General features: G+C 35.1%; 2 protein-coding genes and 2 non-coding genes across 10 annotated transcripts in view; 3 read left to right on the top strand and 1 right to left on the bottom strand.

Moving 5' to 3' along the window:
• LOC105143509 (uncharacterized) overlaps positions 1–23,140 on the bottom strand; it is a 559,838-nt gene extending 536,698 nt beyond the window's left edge. For 4 of the 7 annotated variants that reach the window (XR_015544296.1, XR_015544298.1, XR_015544295.1 and 1 more), the window contains exons 1-3: positions 23,008–23,140; positions 21,451–21,533; positions 3,627–3,717 (exon numbers count right to left, since the gene is read on the bottom strand). The gene's annotated coding sequence lies outside the window, so the exon portion shown is untranslated. Of the gene's footprint in view, positions 1–3,626; positions 3,718–4,021; positions 4,335–21,450; positions 21,534–23,007 lie in introns of those variants that run through there. The other 3 variants (XM_087403654.1, XM_087403657.1, XM_087403655.1) reach the window with 2 other exon arrangements.
• On the top strand, positions 20,788–20,861 carry TRNAN-GUU (transfer RNA asparagine (anticodon GUU)). The gene has a single exon. It is a non-coding gene; the product is annotated as a tRNA-Asn (tRNA).
• On the top strand, positions 21,462–21,535 carry TRNAT-AGU (transfer RNA threonine (anticodon AGU)). The gene has a single exon. It is a non-coding gene; the product is annotated as a tRNA-Thr (tRNA).
• Positions 23,141–23,486: 346 nt separating the features above from the next.
• Positions 23,487–25,125, top strand: part of mbo (nuclear pore complex protein Nup88) — a 69,061-nt gene continuing 67,422 nt past the window's right edge. Inside the window, exon 1 of the mRNA XM_011051887.2 lies at positions 23,487–23,696. Within this exon, the coding sequence (XP_011050189.2) occupies positions 23,487–23,696 (210 nt within the window). The remainder of the gene's footprint in view (positions 23,697–25,125) is intronic.

Here is a 25,125-nt window from a genome sequence, read left to right as displayed (position 1 = left end):
GTGCTCGTTGCCGGCCCGATGTCGAACAAATAATACGGGCGGAAAATCTGAGGAAATTACCACGACGTGGATAAATCTGCCGTCCTGTCGACTCTTTCGGTTTTCACGCCACTCTCTTTGCTCCCTGCCCTCGGGACAAATTGGAGGTAGCGGACTTCCGTTGAACCTCTCAACTTGTATCTCGACCTTACCGAATTCAATGAGACAACTCACAGTTTTTCTTTTTATCTTTTTTTCTCTTTTTATTGAATTTCAAAGAAGTATCAAACCGCGACAAGTGAAAGAGACAGAGAAGTGGAAAGAGAATACAAAGAATTTTTATAGCACATTATATAAACTTTGTAGTATAACTACTAATGTTACTAATTAATGAAATTCAAGTAACATAATTAAAAAAATAAATTTTTAATTTTTCTTTTAAGTATATGAATATGAGCAAAAGTAAACTCTCAATAAAATTGCAAAAAAAAAATTGAATTTCAGCAATAATACAAGCTCTTTTTTTAATCTTTTAAATCTAAAACGTCTATATCAAAATATTTTTATCAAAATGATTTACAGTATCAAATGTTTAACATTTCTGCCATTTTTAGGAATAAGATTCAAGCTAATACATCTCAAGGAAAGTTAGCACTAGGATCGCTCGAGTCCACGAAAAGGATGCGGATCACGCGAGAGTAAGGATATCAGTGGCGCGAGCGGTATCCCTTAAGGCGGCCGCGAGGCAGGAACTTTGCCGGCGAACTTCTATCAAGGGCAGAGGCGAGACCGCAACGATCAGTAGTCCTTCCCGGTAGCAGTTCGTCTCCGGTCTCACGGACGTATGTAAAGCAGCGACCGAAACAGCCGGCAGACCTCCGCGACCGCTCCGGGGGCGCCCTTACCTGCTCCTCAAGACAAACAGTGGCGGTGTCTTAACAAGTGGACCAAGCTGCGCCCAAGACAAAGGGTAATTGAGGATAGGGATTAATACCCCTATACACCAGAAATCTCTAGCCCTCCTTTCACCCTCTCTCTCTCTCTCTCTCTCTCTCTCCCTCCTTCCCGTCCTCTCGCTCGCCAGAGTTCCGGCGACTGTATCTCTTGGAAGCACATATCCTCCTCTCTCTTTCCCACTATCGCATCAGCTTTCCGCTGACTCGCTCCGCTGACTGTATCTCCTTCTGGTGTCTTCGGTTTTCTCGCGTTCCATTCTATCCTTCCATTCCGATCCTCTTTCTCTCTCACCTTGTTCTAGAGACACTCTCCGCCTTTTCCCCCTCGACGTTCCTTCCCGTTTAGCTTGAGCTCCTTCGAGAATCCCTGCCGGAATACGACCGGGTCATCTTGCTAATTAAACAATCAAATACGGGCAGCCACCGGCTGCCCACTTCCTACTCAATTCTCACGGGTCTTCTGGATCGATTGATTAACTTCGCCAGAACTTCGATTGTCCCCCACGAAAACGAATGACTAACCCCTGTGCCGCTGAAGGCGTCTCAATGAATCACTGTCCAACATTTTTCCTTAACAAATGTACCTTCGTTGAGGCTCTAAAATTCAAGAGACTAATTCATACATTATAGAAACGTTGAAAACAATAGAAAAAAATTTTATTATTACTTTATTGTAGAAAAAAACTTTGTATACTTTTAAAAATACGTGAAATTAATAAATTTTCATATGTATAACATTTATTTAAATATAACATTGCTATAAAATAATTAACGTTTTGAATTTCAAACATGCTACATAAAAATTGAACGCACTAAAACACGCGTCATGAAATTCATTCAAAAATAAAGTTATGAACTGATTTCGTAAAGTTAAAGCTCATGTTATCTCGGTTGCGCATGCAAGTAAAGCCGAATCTCAAGCGATCACGGAATTCACGTTACCTCGAATCGAAAACTTGGCAAGGCTTTAACAGCTCCTTCGAGAATGAACGTGGCGGAGCTGGCGGGCAAGAAGGCTGAGCTTTACCCTCGCGGAATTATAATACAAAATGCCATAACTATCGTCCTAATCACACTTTATTCTAACTGGTCCCCCCGTAACGAGGTAGCGCAGTCCTTTGTGCGAAGCACGCGGACGAGCAGATCGTAAAGTAGAGCCACCCCACGGGACCTAAGGGTTCTACGTTCTTAGCGCACGAAACTCGAAAGGACGCATTTGGAAAGCGTGCGAATATTACGATTACTCTCCTAAGCGCGGTTCATTACTATCGTTTCAGCGAGCTGTATAGACGCGAGGGGTTCTTAGCGCGCCGCTGTTCGTTAGACATGATAATGATAACGGATAAGTATAACGATCATATTCCAAGTTGCCAAGCATATCATAAACAATCTCATATTATGACTGTCACAAAAAAATAAGTACATACGAGAAAAATGAGATAGAGTTATACCTACTCCAATTAAATATATAAGCTAGTTTTGGTTTTATTTTTCATAGTCTATTTCATTCATCGAGCAGCTGTATCATTTGAAATGAAAACGTTTAATAATGTAAGAGCCAATAAATATCATTATGTAGCATTGTGAAAATTTTCATAGCAATACTTGAATGATATCAGATTTTACAAGAGTAATCATTCAACTTCAGCAAACAATTAAATACATTTTCAGTTGATCTCTAGTATCTGTTTCAAAAATGTGAAACTTCATTCGAGTATCTTTTGACATGAGAGATTCATATAACGATTATAAAAATATTTAAAAAATACATAAATTAATTTTGTCACGCAAGACATATAAAAATATTCAGCATCTTATTCACCTAACCTTACGCTCCGTTCGGAAATATGCGATACGAAGAGAAAAATTCCTTCTCGAACGGCATAGAGACGGGAAGGGACAATTTATGTTGACGTGCAGATACGAGAGAACATATACGGAACTACAGAGTAACGCTGTAATATCGAATTCCACGTTCCACGTCCCGAACCACCCGCCTAAAGCAAACCTCCCCAAACATTTTATTGGAATCCTTATTCGAGCTGCCTTTCATTGCGGTTGAACTGGAATGCAAATAGGCCGGTGACACTCGATGTGGAAGAGAAACGTCGCAATATACTTATCATACGTCCGCATATTGTTTATATGAAATACGTCAGATGCAATAAATCTTGTCATAAAATTTTAACTTATATAAAAGCATGCAATATACTGTTTGGACGAAATAATACCGCGATTTGTCGTATAATTATAATTTATTATATCGCACAAATTATTTTTCATTTTGTCAAGCAATTTATATTAAATTGAGCAATTCGTGAAGCTATAATTACTTTCTTCAAAATTGGTACAATTTTATTGACTCAAATGTATTTACAGTGCGATCGTTTCGACGAGCATGATGTTTTGTAAAATAATCGCCTAGCAACGATACGATGTCGTCAATGTATTAATTATTGAACCGGTCGCGGGTCGTGGTAGGGCCGATAGCGGCAACGTTGGCGATACGTAATACAAGAGAAGGGTACGAGGAAGTCAGATGCGACCCGTTGACGAGCAAGTCAGATACACGGCATGAGATAATTGTTGGTTTAAATTTTACATTTTATTGTTGATCAGTCGACGATAAGCATATTGCATGTCTTCGATTGTAATACTTTTTATCTCGCGTGGCGATACTAGCTATCCTACCTTACAGATCGTTGCACCTTGTTGAGCCTTACTCCTTTCCATGTCGTTCCAATCGCGTGCTTCATCCTTGTGTTTGGACTGTTGTTTGGGCCTTTTGTAATAATAAAATAAATATGCATAAATATATTATAAATTGATTAAAGAGACAAAATATTAATCTTAATATATATAAAATTTTATTCACGATTAATTTATGTTTTAATATAATATCTCTTTATTGCTTTCTCTAATAATAAGTAATAAATTTGTTCTACATGCTACGCAATAAATAATTATAATTATTCACTTTTGGATATATAAAAACGCATAGCACTTGATCTAATATTTAGACATATATGTATATCTTCGAAGAAGTTTATAGCATGTCGGCTTGGCGAGTATTTCACTCTACGTACGATACACACGTTACAGGGGAAAATTACATTCTCCCTCTCATTCCCACGAAAATTGCATTCCCGCGAAAGATACGTCGTATTCGAACTGTTCATTCGGCCAGAGGCGAGGTAACAGTTAAGCTCACGATAATTCACAGAGTAGTCGGAGTGCGCAACCTTTGACCTACGAGCGTCTTGCATGCCGTCGTTGGGTGGTTATGGGTGGTTAAAAGGCGAGACTACCCACCGATTCGAATGACGCGACGGCGGGAGGCAAGACGGAGAAAGGGTAGAGGAAACGAATAAGGGACTGTACTTACTTACGTACGTGTACCTGGCTACGTACCTGGCAATGCCACTATCGATTATTAGTTGTTATCTTGGTAAAGTATTGCAACCCCCGCTTAGCCGGGAGCTAAGCGAGCGAGCAAGTAACTCACCAAGCAACAACACCACCACCATCATCGCTGCCGCCACCACCACCATCACCGCCCTTCTAGACGATGCACAACCCCGCTAGCCCTCGCGCTGTGGCGTAGACCTCGGCCACGTACATACATCACTCGACACCGAGATAAGACTCGGATGGATCGTTATACTGCCCGGTCTATGATTAATAATTACTCGCGGGCCTTTATCAGATGCCAGACGACGGTTGAGTTACCTCGATAACAAGTAATCAAACCCCACGAACTCGCCGAGGTTCAGCGCTAAACGAACGTGTATCCGTGGATCCACTGCTGGATTTATTTAAAAATATAGGATCGCGATTGCTACCGCGGATAAAACTTGATACTAAATCTGCCAGTAATAGATAGGCTTTCATTACTCTACGAATAAAGTTAAGTGATTTAATACATAAATGTGTTCTGATGTAGGTAACGAAGAAAAAGATGACTTAGAGTAGAATTTAGAGACTAAAATCCGGAATTAAGTATAAAATAGTTACTATTAATCGATAACGTACTTTTTTAGTTTTATTTTACTTGAATCTCTTGATACGATCTTTTAAAAAGAAAATAGCAGATCATTAATTTCGAATCAAGAAAAACCTCATTAAAGATAGAAAAGGTATTCCGTCGCTCCCGCGCGTGGCGTGCCGTGACACCTTTTCGCCCTTGTAAATGCAAATTTTATTAATAACGAGTAGGTTATATTTCAAATCGGTCCGAGTTTCGCGCCAACCGGTAATCGTGTACCTCAGGTCACGCACCTCTCATTGCACGCACGTCCACCGAACAAGGAGACGTTCAATTTACGTATGTTAGTGTAAACATGCAAGAGAGACCATCGGATTCAAACATATTTGCAGAATTGCTCGCCCTCTTAACTCGCGCAGCTTACCTTTTGAGCTTCACTCTTTACACCGCTCGCTAGTGCCTCATTTTATGCGAGCGCGCTTTTTAATTTCCATTTATTCCAGTCGCATTACGCTCGATAAATCCGACGGCACGTGTAATTTCTAAAACACATACATTTGATAAAAGGTCGTCGCGAAGTTGACGTGCTTGGGATTGCTGCTGTGTGATGTGTCTCGTCCAGAGGTTGACGGGAGAAGGGGTAGTAAGAAACAGCGTTAATCGCGATTTACCCTACCTCGCCCTCGTTAAAGCTGGATCGTGAGACGCAAAGGGGCTCCAACGAATCACGACCGTTTCTCGAACAGCAACGAGCAATCGCGGGGGTTGCAAACCCGAACGGACGCGGCTAGGTAGGGCTATTTTCTGACTAACCGCCACCATCGTGGGACGTGCATGTTCCGTGCGCTATCGTCGGCCACGATCGGATATCAATAGAATTTGCATAAAAATCTATACGCGCCTTCCCGACCAACCGGAGCAACATTGCTCGCTCTTTCGTTCCCCGGCGATGAGCCGCATCGAGCATTACAATAGATCGACACGCTCGCGTAGTAATTATGAAACGGGAGTGAGAATAAGTAGAATATAATTATACTGCTCACAAAAGATGAACGTGCGTAAATAAATTCTAGCAATTTGACGGCAATTTGACGGCAATTTGCCAGCAAAGATAATAATTACCATATAAGCGATAAATGCTGTTATATGAAAACGCGGCGAAACTTTATAAGATATTTAAAAAAAGTGTAACATATCCATATTAAAATAATTAAATTTACTGTAATGTTGAATAGATAGGTGAATAGGTATATAGAATATCCTAAGAATTTTCATGTAACTTAAACACAGCGATGTACAATAAGTATTTTTCTGTTATGTAATAACATCGAACGTAATTTCCAAAATATGACATTACAGAAAAGTAGCATTACGTTAAACAGAACACGTGAAATCTTGCATAATGTGATTAGTTACACCTCGCATAAATTAACGCGAAAATATTGTCTCCGATTCGTGTGTGTTGTCACACGAAATTAATTCTGCGTAATCAAAAATGTCACGCATCCTCAGATGTTTCCTCTACCAAACAACATACACAATGCCCTCCAAACAAAACATTGATTCGCAATGAACGTTGTTCTAACCCGTCTTTCGTATATAGACGCTTAATTAGGCTGCCAGAACGCGTGGGAGTTCGCAACTTGAATCAACGTAGCAAATCGCAATCTTGGAGAGTTCCAAGATGTCCTCCACGCATCCTCAATTAGTCTCACACATGTCCAATCTCTTTTGCTTGTTCAAATCTCTTGTTACTACAACATACGCCTGATATTTATCCAATCGTGAGGGAGAAGAAAATAGTTTCTAGCACGTATAATAGATACAGCATGAAAAAAAAAACGTTGATTCTCTTAAAATCATAAAAGGATTATTTCCTGCGTAGAGTTAGCGTGATACGTGTCTCCATTACCGGATACTTCCCCAGGAAATATTCATTGTCATATTTTGCTAATTGCGTGACCATGTTAGCCTCGATTCCTGGCGCGAGGTGCGTGTACGTCTGCAGGATGTGCATGTACGCACACAAGGCCTCCGCGAAAGGATCGCGACCAGAGTTACATGTCACTCCCTTCACATGGGACGAGTGTGTATTTTATTTGACGGCCTCACCTAAACGTCTTCTATTCCCCATCGACACCGACGCGCGTGTCGACACGCCCGGAATTGAGTCGTACATTCAGTTTTAAAGCGCGTGCCCGTTCCGGAAGTGGAATCGGGAGAGGTCCTCAGGGATTCGCGAGAAGCGTATAGTTCTATTTTCGATGCCTTACGTGAAATAAAAGTAAAATATATTTTACAGGCGTAATGGAAACACGTTATTAAAATTTCTTTCTCCCCGAGGAGTCATTTATTTCAAGATACAAATCGCTTCGTTATTTACTTCAAACGTATTCTTTAGTAAAATTGTGTTAAAAGTGTTTAGAGTAAAGAGTAAAGATGATTATAATATTATCATCATTCTTCGTTTAGAATTGTATAACGAATAATTTCATTCGCACAGCAATATCTAACTTACTATTAACTCTCCAAAAAAAATCTACTCTTTAAATAAAACGAATCCCGATATATTATCTCTGCTTGATCTCAATAACGAGAAAATTCATTGTAGAATGGAGAGCCGGAATTTTCCAATTGCTTGTTCAAGGAAAAACTGAAGGCGCGTACACCAGACGATATTCAGTTCCGAGGAAAAAAATAGAAACGTTCAAAATACATGTATAAAAAAAGCAAAGGTCTGCTGCGGCCGCTTCGCTTTCATCGCCTTCCTCGCGGAAAGGATCGAGGGTTTCGGTTTAAAGCGCCGCTTTTGACCGGAAGGTACCGGCGTCGTGGTAGACGCCGACGCTCGGTAGTCCGCAGCTGATTTCGATTGAATAATTTATGTTTCATTACAGAGAGGGGATCCGAGCTTATAGGCCCCTCGCAAACGGCACTCGTGTGTTTGGGAGAAAAAGCCTCGGCCAACATTGCAACGGTTGAACCGGACGGTGAGCCTTTCATATATTTCCTATATCTCTAGCCATTGAAGGCAATGTGAAAAGAATTTTGTATCGAGGTTATTGAGGGGTGCTTGGCATACGATGGGCACGACGATGGCCGATGTCGATGCACCCTCAATATGAAAGAATTTATGAATACATGTGTTTGTGTATTTGTACTTTAAATAATACTTTAAAAACTCTTACATCTTTCATGAATTATTTTAAAACATGTCTTCTTTTCCTCAATTCATAGTTTTCTATTGAAATCTAACTTATCACTCAATAAATTAAAATCTGTGATACACATATATAGAAGATGATTATTTTGTTGTACGTATTATTAAAAAGCTATATAAAAATTTAATGTCCTCTTCAAATAATTCAAAACATGTTATTTTCTTAATGTCAATAATAGAATAGAAGAAAGAAATTTCATACAAATTAAGTTACAAAAATAATTATATATAAATCGCTAAAAACATCGTAAAATCTCATAAATCTATATATCAATAAATTCCATTTACACGATAAGTATTTATTTCTTGGTTGGTTTTGATTTAAAAAAATAAGAAGTTTACAAAAGTGATATAATATTCAATGATTGCTAGTTTTCAATGAATATACAGATCAATAGATATTAATAAATATTGTCCACGAAAAAAATGTTTTATTATTTATGTCAACAAAAGCTGCATCAGAGAAAACTCAAAGAAATCGTCTGATAAAATATAAAACTCGATTTCCTTCTGTCTCAGTGAAGAACGTTGCGCCATGTAAAATATCTACACAGAATGTACCTAGTACGCGTGTCAATATTTTACAACGCGACAAAACACGTCACGAATTCCGCCCGGAAGCATTCGATGTCCTACTGTTTGTAGAGGTAGTAATAAATGAAGAATTTCTTTTTTTTTCTATTTTTTAATATTATGTAACTTTTTAAAATAATTTTTATTTACTTGAAAACATCTCGACAAAAGTATTGCAAATCTAAAGCTTTATCATTAGCTATGTAACTAACAATTTAAAGCAGAACAACGATTCTGTTTGACCCGAAAAATCGCAAGTTTCTTTCGACCCTCTCGAAGTTGCACCGATCTAGGCAGCCGTGATTTACCGGCTGAAATTTGAGTATCATGAGACACGCGAAATGCGTATCGCGAATCCAATATACCGTTCGCGGGGGTTCCCTCTATTGGGCGGTCATAATTCACACGGGGATTCCATAACAAAAGGAATGCGTATACGCGTATACGTATCGAAACACCGGTTTATATCACCGGAGATTTGTGAAAAGGATCCGTTTCCACGTCAATTCACGATGTAATCGTGGGCGAACAAAGATATGTGTATTTAAAAAATGAAATCAATTCGGAGGGTGCATGCAGAAAAAGAATAATGAATAACTCCCAACGTCGACGTCGTAGAAAAAAACGTAACAAAATTAAGACAAACATATGTTTCTCGTTAACAAAACTAGATATATGTAACTAAAATCAAATTTGATATTACAAAAAGAATATATAATATATATTATATTATTAATATACATAAACATATAATAATTTTTTTATTTCAATTTATCTGGTTAAAGTAATACTATTTTATAATTTAAGTGATTCAAAAAATAAAAATGTACGCGAATAAAAAACGTGTGACTTAAATTTATAACTGCATGGACTCATAATTAAAACATAAAATAATTTCAACAATCGCAATACTTTATTAAAAAATGCAGATAATAATTATTAAATACAAAATTAACAAAATAGTAATCAAATTTCAAATTAGTTCAGACGAGAATATTCAATGTTTCTGCCCTTTCTTGCATTGCAAAAAGCGAAATAAGGCGCGATAACGCGTCTTATTTCGCATTCTGCATTTTGCATTATTTACTCTGCATTCTGCATTTTCCCGGTTCATTACGAGCAATATATTGCCTATATAAGCAATCATACATAAACGAGATCCAAGAACCGATTCCTTAAAGCAGTTCAATATGCGATGCAATCATAACTTATGCAATTACAGAAGTCGACCGTTTATCCGGAATCGGTGGAAATCACGCGGATAATGTTCGCCCGAAAGCAAACCTTTCAACCTTACGTTAACGAATTGGGGTTGTTCAAATCGATGGCGGCAATTCGCAGCTACCCCTTTCTATCGGGGAGTCAGGGAGCCGTTTTGCATGAAACTTCCAGTCGATAAGAAGATGGTCGACTAGCGACACCTTATCTCTTACCAGGGGTATCTACCCTACCGACTCGGGGATGATGCTTGCATCGCGCAAAAATATATAATTAATCTTTCACAAATATATTAAAGATTAAAGATATTGTCATACGTTTCATGAAATGCAAAAGAAATCGAGATTAACATGATCATGCAATTAACAAAATATGATAATTAATTTTTTCTTAAAAAATATCCACAATACGGATATATATATCATGTTAACTCTTATAATTACATACTTAGGAAAAATAATACTTAATCATTTTGTAACATTAATCGAAATAAATACATCAGAAATATTCCTTTAATAAATTTTGTTCCAAATCCATAGAATTTGTATGTTATATCAATTCTATTATATCTAACGAGAATTCTACTACAACTAATAATATAATAATTTATAATAATGCAATAATTATAATAAAAAATAGTAGATAAATTGTAATAATAACTGAATTATATCATTGTGATTGTCTTCTGTAACAAATGAAAGAATTATTTCAAAGTGAAAAAATTAAAGAGATGAAAAATTAAACTATTCTCATAATAAATTATGAGATGTGTGTGTGTGTGTGTGTGTGTGTGTGTGTGTGTGTAAATGACTTTAAAAATCAAAATTCGTTCGATTGTCATTAGGAACACAAAAATAGTTGCACGGTTATAAAAATAAAATGACATACTTGTCGCTTGCCGCGAGATTTTCTCGGTTTAAATCACGACTGTCGTTGAACCGCGACAAAAACGACATTAAGGACGGCTAATCTACCATAACCGCGGATACACAACGATGTCGATATCTGACAATGTGTTGGTATCTCGTCGACACTCGCTAATGGGTAAGGGCCACCGTTGCACCAGCTCCACTTTCGCTCCGGGAATGTTAACGGGCCTTTCTCGTGTCCCCGATGCATTGGCGGTTATCGTTTGAACTGCATTATAGATTACGCGCGGTAAGGCAATAATAATTGCAATCATTATGCAAATATCCAGCCGCCCCTCGTTACACGCCGAGGTACTTTACTCCGCTAAACCACTACCCATTCTCCACCTTGTAGATATAGCGTAGGTATCCTTTTTTACACGGCTATGCCGGCAATTTGAAGTGTGCGCGATACATTGTTGCGGATTATTTGAACAAAACCTTTGAGCTAAAAAGAATGTTCTCTCAGTAAAGTGTTATGCATATTTTTTTATTACTTCTAACGTCGGACGAAAGAAAGTTTTAAAAAATGCCAGTTTTACATATGTTTCGCGAATAACTTTGAATAATTCCACAGATGCTTTTTTTCTATGAATATCCCATAAGAATAAAAATCTTTTGTTTTTTCAAGAAAAAGAAATTCTCAGAAAGTCTAAAATCAAATCATAAATCATTTATTCATTTCAGCAGAAAAAAAAACATGCGTTCACGACTTGATAAATTATTTTTGCACGATATTAATCACATAAATATATTTTCTAATGGAACAGTGTCCGAACAATGGACGCGCAATTACAGAAAAAAAAAGAAGAAATAATAATCGAAATTTTTCCGTCCTAATGGTTTCGCAGTGTACCTTCGACGTGTCCTCCGCGACAGAATCGTTCGTCGAGGATAAATCGACACGCAGCCATGGGCCATTCGTTCCCGTCGGCAAAAACGCATCTGTCCATTAATGTTTCGTATTCCCGTAAGATACGGCCCCGGGGACGCGATTCATTTATATAACCCTGCGCGTACATGGCATGCCAATACCCGATCGACCCCTCATGATCGTTTGTCATTCCCATACGTCCACGTGCACATACGTGATACTTCAGTGGCGACAAAAGGCGTTCTTGCATTCCGCGAATAAAGCAAAGTTACGAGCATGTACGTGGTTCATCGCGTACGATGTACGACACGTGTCCGTGGAAAAATCTACAATGAACGTAGAAAGTACGAACAGTAAATCCAATGGAAAAATGTAGAGTGCATCCAAGAATTACAACCACCAATTCAGGCAATATTTAATAACTCTTATTGATAATTTGATCTTTTGTCTCAAAAGATCGTTTTTCTACCAATATCTATTAATTAACTTTAATCTTGATATAACTTTATTTTTATCTTTTTTTAAGAATTAGAAAAAGATACAGAAAATTAAATCGAATTAAAAATTTTAATCCGCACTAAGAGGAAGAATAGAAATAAATACAAGTTCTTTATTTTGAGTCTCAAAATAACAAATAAATTTCATGAATTTCATTGACGATGTTTGCAGCATTACGAATGTAAATTAGTACCTAGCAATTAACGTTAGCTATGACGAAAGAATTAGGTGCTTATTCTGATTAAGTTGAACGATATAGATGAGTATCACGATCGCGTTACTGATCCGAATAGAGAGTTCACGCGCACCCTAACTCGGGATGCTCCCCGGCGATACATTTGCAATAAAGTAATTAGGCTCAAATTCGCCAAGGCGTCGGCGACAATTGATATGGAGCGACTCGATCGCATCTACTGACTGAACTTGCAGGAGCACTCGCGCTTAATGAGATCGGGCTGCGATAAGACGTGAAATAAACGCACTTCCGGACGTGTTATCCAGTTATTGCTGTGCTTTGTTCCTGATTTATGCATGCGTGTAGTTCTTCATCCTCGACTATCTGAATTCGATTCATTAGCGAGAGCGCTCGTCGCATTTCCAATAGGTGGATCATAAATTTCGTCCTTATCTACTTTGTTCGTCGTGGGAGTTCTACAAGCGTGTGTGTCGACTTTAATAAATTGAAAAATCACGCTATACTTCGCGACTAGGATCTCCAAGGTAATATGATTCCCTGACTTACGGCGGCCCGTTATCACATCACGGTAACGAATATATTTCATTACGTGACAACTGTGTGCGTATAAGATAGCAAAGAGAAGAGAACGGGGAGGAAGGAGAACGGGCGAGAGAATCTACTATATAAAATATATTTAATCAGGATCGTCTCGTAATTAGGGTAAAACATTTTTGTAAAAAACCACACACGTGCCTTCCTAATAAAGATGTAGATACGTCGTTTGCGTCGGGACGACGTATGATCGACGGATTTCACGCACACATCGAAATTTTATTCTTAATCTGTTCATTAATCCCGCAATACTTAGCTATATTACTTTTTTTGTGACCAATAAATGTCTGCTTGAAATTAATTTTTAGTTTGCTTTTATTTAGTAAGAATAAATGTGAATGATAACTTGCGTAATGATAATTGCGTATCAGTAATTAATTCTGTTAATCAATATAGAAAAATCCGAAAAAATCCAATTAATTCTATTCTATTAATCAATATAAAAAAATCCCTTTATTAATATGAGTTGGATAGTAATACAAAGAGCTGCTATTATGTACGTAAATTTTTATTATGTTTTTATTACAATAGGAATTTTGTAATAATTAAAAAAAGATAAGTTATAATAAATTAATGTTTATTTTGTGTAAATGAAATCAATACTATTTCCCGAGTCACTTTCCGAACGAACGTTAAATGCGGAAGAACTCGCCGAAAAACGCTCTCATATTTTTCCATACGACCAAAATAAATATATGCGGATATGTCGGAATTTCGTCGAGACAGAATGAAGGGGGAAACAGGCAGGCAGACGTGCCGCAGTCAGATAGCGGAAGTAGTAGACGACAGCTTCCGATGGACCGCATTGTGTACGAATCGCATGCAAAATGTAGGAGCCAAATATGAATACGCCTCGACAATGGCATCCTACGATTTCGTTTCTTTCGATCGTATCTCGCGTAATCGTACAGAACGATGTTCGAGGGGTACATAATTTTTGAATGGCGAAGTTGAATCTCCCCGTCATTGTAATCGAACTACGGCGAAATGTGATTTCCTCACAAAAGATGTGCACAATTGTCATTTCCGAAACAATTGATCGTTACTTATCTACAATAGTGACAAAAATAAACATGATAGATACAAACAAAATTAACATAAGATATAAATAAAATATATATATATATATATATATATATATATATATATATATTATATGACAAGAGCATATAAAGAAGAGGACTGATCTTTTCATTTATCTTATCCTGTACATAATATCCATTATTTTTTTATACAACTAAATAGTATTAATGTTACTGGTTTTTTGGAACTCGCGATATTGTTTAATTACCACGATATTTTCCTTCCTTCGCATCAGATTTTTTTTCCCGCGCTTGCAGAAGACAGTCTGTCCAAAGTCGTCTACATGTGACGGTGTTCAACGGCAGTATGTATGGACGGCGGGTGATTCTTTAAGCGTGAAATAAATAACTCGGAGGGCTCGGCCGAAAACGTGACGCGAGCCAGTTTTCGGACCCTCCCACGTCACGTTAACGAGAAAAAACCAAGGGAGCACATTTTAACGTCAACAATTAAAAATATTGTACATATATTATCGGGCTCGCCTCTTTGCTGCGTATAGCCGCGAGGGTCGTCTTTGCTCATCTTTCACGATTACAAACTTGTTTTGGGTACGCTCGCGACCGTCGTAATTATAGCAGGCACACGTACGCGACATTATACATGTTGTACACGTATGTGACCACTGTGCGTAGAGCAACATATGCTACATCATGTTTTATATCTTCAACAACGGAAAAAGAATGCTTTCCATTCTTACCTATCCCTCCCTCGTCTGTGAAAATAACAATATACCACGTATGAATGCTGAATTAATTCAATACACGAACATCTGTAACACCTAAAAATTCAGACATTATTATTATACTATAAAGTATAATAATAATTATAATATGTTACATCTACTTCATTCTAATAATTTTAAAAAATGATAAAAAAAATTTGATTGTTTCGTCATTCATTTTAAAGTTGCAAAAAATTATATTTTCTATTATCGTCGATTGATAATAAAAAGTAAATTCATAACTCTCTTGTTCTGCAATTATACGAATGCCTATTGAAAATAAAAGAAATTGAAATATTTGAAATTGAGATGTTTATTATGCTGGGTCGAACTCTAATAGCATTACAGCATAGATTATCAACGAATGCAAGTTTGCCCGGCGTTCATAGAAATATCGCGTTTTCGTAATTACATGCGTTTTTCTCTCCTACGAAACGAGCTGTCCCCATCCCTCATTCCGGACAGGGCTCCTCATCGCCAACTCGCTCTTATCTTGATATTTTTAGGAGGGCATTTTCCAGTGCTGCACGTTCTTTTCATTTCATTTAAACGGCGAACGGGGAGGTAGGACCGCTCGTTCAGCGCTCTTGCAACGGATAGCGCTACATTTTCATTAAGGCCGTTGATTTATTGGCATAGTTAGCTCAGTCGACCTCGTTATGGCCTTCCGAGGAAAACTAAGAATTGCTCCTCGACAGCTTTTCGGCACGTGAATACCTATAAACGTTTATATAATTCCGATCACATTACAACTATTTATTACGTCAATCAATATTGTTTTTTCTTTAAAGCTGATATATTTATATGAAAAAAAAAAACAGATTGTTTTGCATATAAATATGTCAAAAGTCGCTTTTAATAAAAGCGAAGTCATCAATTAATTTAAAAATTGCTAAAATTGTTATTTTCTAAACTCGTGCTACCCTTGTTGAAATTCCCTCGAACTTTTTCTAGATTTATTATACACATAAACGCAAACGCACACGTCAACACTTTATCTTTATTCAACTAGCCACTAGTGTGTCGACTAAATTTAGAAGATCCAATCTCTAGGAGAAACCCGAAGAAACCAATTGATAAATCGAAGAGCTCCGAAAATAGAGCAATCTGTGGCGAGGCCGACGGAATTTTGCCAGCGGCTACCAGACGCAGGCACCATTTATATAACGTAAAGGATAGCGGAACAGAAAGGATTCGCGAAAGGTGGCGGCTAAAGGGAAGACGAATCGACGACACCACCGTGCCAACCCGCAACTGACATCTTCCATACGTCAAAGCCTTACTGACTCGTCTTTCAGAGCCTCCGAAAATGTTTCACCTTCGTATCTGGATTAAAGAGGGTGGCGAAAGATATTTTATCTTCTCCTCTCATATACAAAGGAACGAAGCATGTCCTGAATAATTAACTTAGTTAAAGATGCTTTTATATATATCCTTACAAAGTTTTACCATTGTTCTTAATTTTTTATTGAAGATATCAACATAGTTACATCTTTTTTTCAAATATCGTTACTAAAGCTGATTTCCTTTCATATATTATTAATTTGTTGTTCCATGTTAATGAATTTAGAATAAAAATTTTCAAAAATACAACTTACTTCAATCAAGCGTGATTTTCATCAAATTTTTAATGCTTCAAACACTTTAAGAAAAAGGAGATATATAAATCAAATATTATCTACGTACATGATTGCAAAACATGTCACATTATGAAATGTAATGAGCATGCTGGAAATTGAACCTTATAGAAATATCTAAATCGTAATATATATTGAAATTTTTTACCCTAAGATTGCGTATCAATCTGAACATCTTCCAGAGCATAGCGCCGAAACCATTTCAGGGAATCCCGATTGCTACCGCATGCGGGCGCGTTTAAAGTCGTACTAATTAACACGGCAGCGATTCAAGATGTCGGCCGTACAGTGGGATGGAAGAGAAGGAGGAAGTCTTAAGGCAGCGTGTTCTCTCCGGGGAGCCAAGTGTTAGGAGAATTAACAGCAACCCCTGATCTTGGCCCTCTATGCTATCTCCCTAATAATAAACTGGTAATTCCCAATGCCCCTATAAGTTACTCCCTTTCAACGCCACAATGACCTACGAGTGCCAAGACGTATTGTCTACCGGGTGTTCGTGATCTGTTTTGCCGTGCTCTTCATTCTATGGACCATTAGTTGATTGAACGAGAAAAGTGAGCCAAGAAACATGGGGAAATGTCATACTTGTGAAATCGAAACAATAACCGTTGTTATGTCATGATTATCGATACTTGTATTGATCTTTCTTTAATATTGTATTGCTTTTTAACTGCAAATTAATATCTTAGTACTTATAAAAATTTTATATCTTTATAAAATATTATTACTATTAAATTATTTCTAGTAACAATGTAATAAGCATCTTTATTATCTTATAAGCTTAATAAATTGTTATTCTAAAAATTTTTTTAATTATTACTTCATCAAAATAATAAAGTAAATTACATCAAGTAAAATGGAAAATAAAACATAAGAGTATGCTTAGTAAATATAATTATAGTGCAAAATACAGAGATGTATAACTGATCTGTATATAACTGATACATATTTATAACAAACCGGAATGTTATAACTGAAATGATTAATAAATTCTAATGATTTCTTAAGCAAACAAATTTGCTAAATCTCAACATTGGTTTACCGTAATGGAATATTGATGATTACCGGTTTCGCATGCGTTCTCTCTTCCGGGCATTTAGAGAAACTTACCCCCGACCGGACGTTAATTCGCACTTTGAATGAATTCATCATGATTTCAGCGCAATGCTCACCCGTTACATCGTTACAAGTTCGGTATATCCTAGAACGTGCACACTTTCATCATAGACACCCACCATAGCCTGTAAAGTACCGTGCTTTCCGTACCGGGAAGGGATGGAAAACGCGAACAAGAGAGATGGAGCGGATGTTGGTTACAGGATAGAGAGAACGAGGGATTGTAAACTTCCAGGAGGAAGCTCAACCTCTCGACGGGAACCAGTTAGATTTATGGCCATAAATTTCTATCCAATAAGAAGCGAGATCCATGTATTCTCTAACCGTAGATATATACAAGTACTCAGTCTCGTGCAACAAGAATTCTTTGATAATTAAAAAAAAGCCTCAAAGATATAACACGCAATTGCAGAGAAAACTGCATGCCTCGCGGAGACATAAAAGAGAACATAAAATAATACATAAATAGGAAGAGAAATCCTTTTTGCAACAATAATAATTCATGTAATATCACTACACCATATTACCAACTAATTGTAAGATCAAATATTATTGTTAATTTCTTTCAAATATCTTTACGTATAAAAGCGATTACACATATCTCATCTATAGATATCTCATCGCTTTTATAGTTAATAATTTGAAAAAAAAATGCATAATTCTTGAATATTATAATTATCATAAATTACGTGTAATATTTCGAGTCATATTTAGCATTGTATTGCCTATAACTATCATAGTAATATCAGTAAATTATATGCGTACATGCTTGATAAATCTAATTGCTTCTCTGGGAAGAGGCACTAAAAAGCAATGAGAAGCGTCTTATTACAGGCGAAGGATATGTTCTCCTCTGTTTCGCGCGGATATCTGCTACGTAGATTAGGAACGAAGGGGACGGTAACAGTGACCGATAAATTTCGCGGCGACTGTCTCTTACTTGTGTAATTAAACACACAATTTAAACAGACCGTTAGTGTCACCATAGCCGAACCAGAAGGTCTCCTTCCGGTGGAGATCTTTAAGAGTGAATCCTGCGACAATGGTGTCCACCAATTCACGGACAAATTACTGAAGTATTGATCGTTTATCCCGTCAATAATTGATTATTTCTATGGTCATGGACCAATTCATGGAAAGAACAAGTTTGCTGAAATGTTTCAAATTAGCTAGATACAAACTAAAAAAATCAATGTTGAAAAATAAAATATTACATAGAAATCTCAAGCATTATGAGCAATACTTTAAAAAGTCTCGACAGTCTAGCAACAAACGTTTTACATAATTATTTTAGTGTCCAAACAAAATTATCAGATCTGTATTTAGTTAAATTTTTAGATACTCTACCTAACAAAAAACCTATTCATGATAGGAATATTTTATCTTTCTTTCGTACAAAAGAAATATATTGTCAAAATAGATTAAATATAATTGAAAATCTGCTCGTTTAAAAGAGAAATTTAATTTGATTTTCATTATTCTTAAATGAAAAGAAAAATTTAGTGAAGTAACCTTTTAGCTAAAGAATTAAAAAATTCAACTGGACAAATCTGAAAATAATTTCGTTAGACTATCAAAATAATGATATAGAACATTTAAACTTAACGAGAACTGCAAAAAGTTTTCACATTCTAGCAATTAGCTTAAGCGTCCCTCACATTATTTTGATAAAATTATTTAAGATCTGCCTAGCTAAATTGTTAGATACTTTAACAAAACTTTCTTTCCATGTGGGATCAATATATCTTAAATTCTTCCAACTCAATTGAAAAAGAAACAACATTATTTCAACGATTATTTTCTATATATTATGCACCTGAACGGAATATACGTTTTCATGCTGCATACATATAATGCTCTATTATCTTAATTACAGTATTATTGTGATGACCCGCGACATATACCAGTCGAACATCTGCGATCCATCGTGACGGATAAATCATCTTGGGACCACCCTCCAATCGCGTCTCGCCCATCGCCTTGCATATAGACAGTTACTAATGAGCCGACCCCATTTAATTAACCGTATATGGTTTCGATGTAAATGTGCCGGACTATTTCCTGTTACGTATATGCGACGTATTATCGCCACGCACAATCCACGACTATGACTATAACAAATTTATTACAACGCGAGTGATATTTCATCGCGGCCGCTTTCTTGTGTCGACACATCTGTTCGATTTGTATCGTAGTACGTCGCAGCTCTGTACGTACATGCGAACGTATGTTTTGTTGATAGTGGTATTCTAGAAACAGAGAAGTTAGCGCAATACATTGTCGGCAGTTATCGGAAAATGAATTGCAAATCACTTCGCATGTACCAAGCAATTTATAGATCTCACCAGTATATTTACTCTCGTTTTTAACATAAAAAGATAATAAACGGAGTATTTTAACCTTTTTTATTCTAATAATTGCGACTCTATTAAAGTTTTAATCAATTTATGTTCATCATCAAGCTTATCAACAAACAACGTTTTGCATGTACAATACAACTTCAAAATTATCTTAATGAATAATTTTGGTTTGCTAAATATTACTATTAATTTATAGTAACTGTGTTAATATAAGATAATAACGAGATAATAAATACATACTTGTGATAAAAAAATGTTAAATAAGTATACACACATACCTATATAACTAAGAAATAAAATAACTTGAAGAGGATTTATGTTCATTACTAAGCTTATTAATATAACAATATTTTGCTATTATATTAATTTCAGAATTAGCTTGAATAACTCTGGTTTGTCAAATATTGCTTAATCAAGTCTTGTCAAATATTATTATTACACACACATATATATATATATATATATATATATATATATATATATGTAGTAATAATATTTGACAAGACTTGATTAAGCAATATTTGACAAACCAGAATTATTCAAGGTAATTCTATATATATATATATATATATATATATATATATATATATATATATATATATAGAGGTATATAAAATTAAAAAACCATGTAAAGATAAGATTTATGTTCATCGTTAAGTTTATCAATAAATAACATTTTGCTATTACAACAATGTCAAAATTACCTTGAATGACTCTGATTTGTAAAATATTATTAATAATTCGTATATAAGATAATACATGATACAAATTTGTGATAAAAAAATGTTAAAAATATATAATTAAAAAATAAAAATCATGTAAAGAGAGGACAAAGACCTTATCGTTTACTAAAGATGTACCAACCATCGGCCTCCGTGGCGCAATCGGCTAGCGCGTTCGGCTGTTAACCGAAAGGTTGGTGGTTCGAGCCCACCCGGGGGCGTTATATTTTGCATACAAATTCTATATATGAATGTCATTTTATCACATACAAATAATAATGACTAAAAGGGAATTCTGAAAATTTTCTGAAAACTTAATTTACAAAAAATTTTTATTTATTTAAAAATTTGTGAACAAAAATCTAACTTGTTAAATAAATTAAATTTTGTTGTTTACAGATTAATCAAAATTTAAAAAAGTTCATAACAAAATCACTTTACACAAATCATACTTACAATTCATACAATATTTAAATAATTCGAAAATCAATTTGACCATAGTTGATATATTATATCCATTTGCATTACACGATTTATTTATATCATTCATTGATATGTTATTTAATAAAAAATAATAATGTAATTAAATCTTAACCATTACTTGCAAATACACATTTTTTGCAATCATATATTATCTTTTTATATCTTTCATATTATGTAATATAAACGATAGCCTCCATCAACACAGATCATGACACATAGTGCACAAAAAATATAGTGTCATAGGAATTACAATTCAATTACTTTAAAACTGAAGTATCGAATATGTCATAATTTTTTCAGTAGTCAGATAAATTGTAGATAACTCACGTTTCTCCAACGGCGCCGTGGCTTAGTTGGTTAAAGCGCCTGTCTAGTAAACAGGAGATCGAGGGTTCGAATCCCTCCGGGGCCTGGAAGCGAAAAATTATAATTTTGCTTCATTTTTTTCTTTTAACCTTACATAAATATATATACATATAATATATATAATATATATATAACAATAAATATACAATATATTAAACAAAATAAATTTATTTTACTTGTATATACATATATATTAACGCATATTTTAATTAATTTTTCATTCATATCAAGTACTGTAATTTGTAATAAAAAGAATAATAAAATATGAATTTTGCTAATAATACAAAATTATAATAACAGATAAAAATATTAATTTATTTATCGGTGCATTTCGTTATAGTCACAATCTTACAAATGTAATTACAGATCAATAATATCGGCCTTGGATTATATTATCAATTATATATAATTCTGTTATGTAAATCTGATTTTTATATTTCAGTGAAAGTGGCATTCGCTCTGTTACTCTACAAATAAATGCTATTTATACATATATTGCTTTTAAATGATTGAAATGTAATTAATATATTAATATATTAATAATTTGACTTATTTTTTAATCGTGCAAGAGAATTTCAAAAGTCAAGAAAGCATCATTTTTGCAATAATTTTTTTTTGTTTTTCTCAAATGTTTTATAGCGTTAAATTTTTGGCCGATTCAAAGAATTTTGCCAAGCATTTTACTATGTCGAAATTTGCATTTTATTCCTAATTTTAAAAAATAATAAAGGCTTCCGAAGCCCAATAAATTACTAAATTATGTAGATAATTCAGACGACACAGAGATCATAAGATGTCTTAAAGATGTTTAAAAAAGTCTTTTATATCCGTTTCTACCAATGTAGATTTTAATCTTGATTAATTTATTTTTTCTTTTAAAAATTAGTATTTTAAAAATTAGAAAAAAAAATTAAACGTAGCATTTTAAAATTAAAAGTAGTATTTTAATAATTAAAAGTAGTATTTTAAAAATTAGAAAAAAAAAATTAAACCTAGATTAATAGAAATAAATATAAGATTTTTTTAAATGTTTTTAATATACATATCTTATCTCGTTTTTTGAACATACGCATTGTCTTAAAATGTTTTTTACCTAAATTAAAATATATTATACAATATATCATTCCTCGGGTCGTTCATGTCTCGAGTTAATTTTCATCGTTTTTACAAGTATACAAAAATTATTAAACAATTTTTACATAAACTTCAATCTCATCGATCAGTTTTTACTTAATATCGATTTTTACATATACTTTAACACATTTAGAAAGTATTTATAAAGTTACATATTAAAAAAAAAAAAGAAACGCGCAAAACAAGCGAACAGTGCCTTCCAACAAGCGAACAGTGCGACAGTGATCATGTCATCCTTGTTTAACATTGACAAACAACAAAAGGATGTAATGATATCCATTGTGTCACATCGTGTCATTTGTATCGCTTGTTTGAAGGCACACATGAATAACCCAATATGTGCATATTAAGGGTAGAAAATAATAATTAGGAGCAATCGCTTACCCGCATTGTCTCAAGACGTAACAACGGAGATCTGCCCAACTCCATTTTGAAACTGGCCGTTTGGAAAATTACACGCGACCATTCCGAATCCGGAATTTCGCGGTTAAACCGGCCGAGTCGCGATCGATAACCATCACACGTGGCGGCCGCGACTTGAGAACTCGCGATGGTACTTGCGATCGACGATATTTTACGACATTCGCAAATAATTTATGTACTTCGCCCGCGAAACCACGCGTCACCGTCATTCGAATAAAAAATCTCGGTTAAATCTGATCGAATCTGACGCCGCGTCGCGAATAACGGCCGTTTCGAAAAACAGATACCGCCTGAAGTTCGTCGTAGGTCAACTTCTCAAGTTCACGATACGCGACAGCCGTTGGCAGCCGTGTGGTGGCGTGCGTCGACGTTGTTGTTCTAAAGCGCGCGCGTTTGTCGGCCATAACCTTGCGTTGTCGTAACTCGCGCTCGGACGAAGGATGTCATCGTGTACCGACTTGTTGCGCCTGAACGAGAAGGGGTTGTTCAAGGATATCAAGGCGAGCCTGTCGAGCGGCGCCAAGGAGACGCGGAACATCTTCGAGATTCGTGACAACGTGCTGTACGTGTGGAATGCCGACAAGTGTTGCGTGCTCACGTTCAACGTCGCAGCGACCCGCGGCAAGATCGGCGAAGATGTTCCTTATCAGGTAAGAGAGCCTGTTATCGTCACGTATATTGCACGTTGATGTGAGATCTTACTCGATCGAATGTAAGTAGATGAAAGCGGAGTCGTCGAATTGCGCGTTGCATCGAGCAACCTAACCTAATCTTGACACGCCGGCCGTGTCGGCTGCTAACGCGTGCGCCGCTTCGCTTGTGTTATATCGAAGTGATACAGCTGCCTTTGGACGCAAATCATGCAGAGCAGACCGATGTTTATTCGCGTCAAGACACACAATTGTCGATATTTGACATATTTAATAGGAATGTTCAAAACTGAAGATCGCATTGAATTGAATTGGCATCGTCATTGTGGATGATGAATTGTATATCAAATGTAACGTCTATCTACTCAATAATACTATTCGCTCATGTATATACATACACTGGAAAAATGATGTCTATCAACAGCAGTATTTTAATTGAAAATTATTTTATTAATTCAACAATACTGTTAATGAAACAAATATGTCGTGTTCTTGTTTTAATAAAATTTTATTTGTTTCATTACTATTATGAATTGACAAGATTATTTTTAATTAAAATAATACTTTTGATATAACTTCATTTATATATATATATACACATTTATTTTTTATTTGATGATTGAATATAAAGGCACCTCCAGATGATATGACCAACGTATGCTACATTAGCAAATATCATATACATGACATATATAATTATTCATATTAATATTTAGCGAATGTGTGCAAAGTTGATCTATATATTGGCCATATTGTCTGCACGCACCTTAAATGAAATGTGCAATGTGAAATAATTGAGAGCAATAAGAGAGAAATATTAAGTGTTTGATGAGATTGATCGTTACACAAAGTATCTGTTCTATAAAGTATAAAGAATAAGTATTGTTTTCTTATTGATTATAGCAAATTTATAGTTTGTAAGTGGAATAGTAAAATGTAAAAAATTTGTATATTTTATGTTCCATTTATAAAAATGTTTAGAAATAGATTTTAAAATATTATTTTTTTCTAATTATTTGAGCATGTTAGAATGTATTTCCTAGGAAATATTTTGTATTAAGTATACAGATAGAGAGATTCAACTTTTGTAAATTATTAATTTTGAAAAAATTTGTACTTTTATTTTTGTAGCTATATGTGTATATATATATATATATATATATTTATAATAACATATATATTGTATAAAGATTATAAGTGTATAATATACAAATTTTTACATTTTAATATTTTATTTATAAACAAGCTGTAATCATTTTACAAATTTGCTACAAGTATAGTAAATAATCTATATTTTATATACATAATTATAAATTTTACAAAATTATATAATTTACAAAAAATTGATATCTGTATTTGATACAAAACATAAGTATTCTCTGGTACATACGTTATAAAAATATGATCAAATAACTAGAAAAAATAATAT

This window comes from Acromyrmex echinatior, chromosome 2, assembly GCF_024713525.1.
Source record: "Acromyrmex echinatior isolate Ae372 chromosome 2, ASM2471352v2, whole genome shotgun sequence".
NCBI classification, from domain to species: Eukaryota; Metazoa; Arthropoda; class Insecta; order Hymenoptera; family Formicidae; genus Acromyrmex; species Acromyrmex echinatior.
This window is presented reverse-complemented; position numbering and strand designations above follow the sequence as displayed.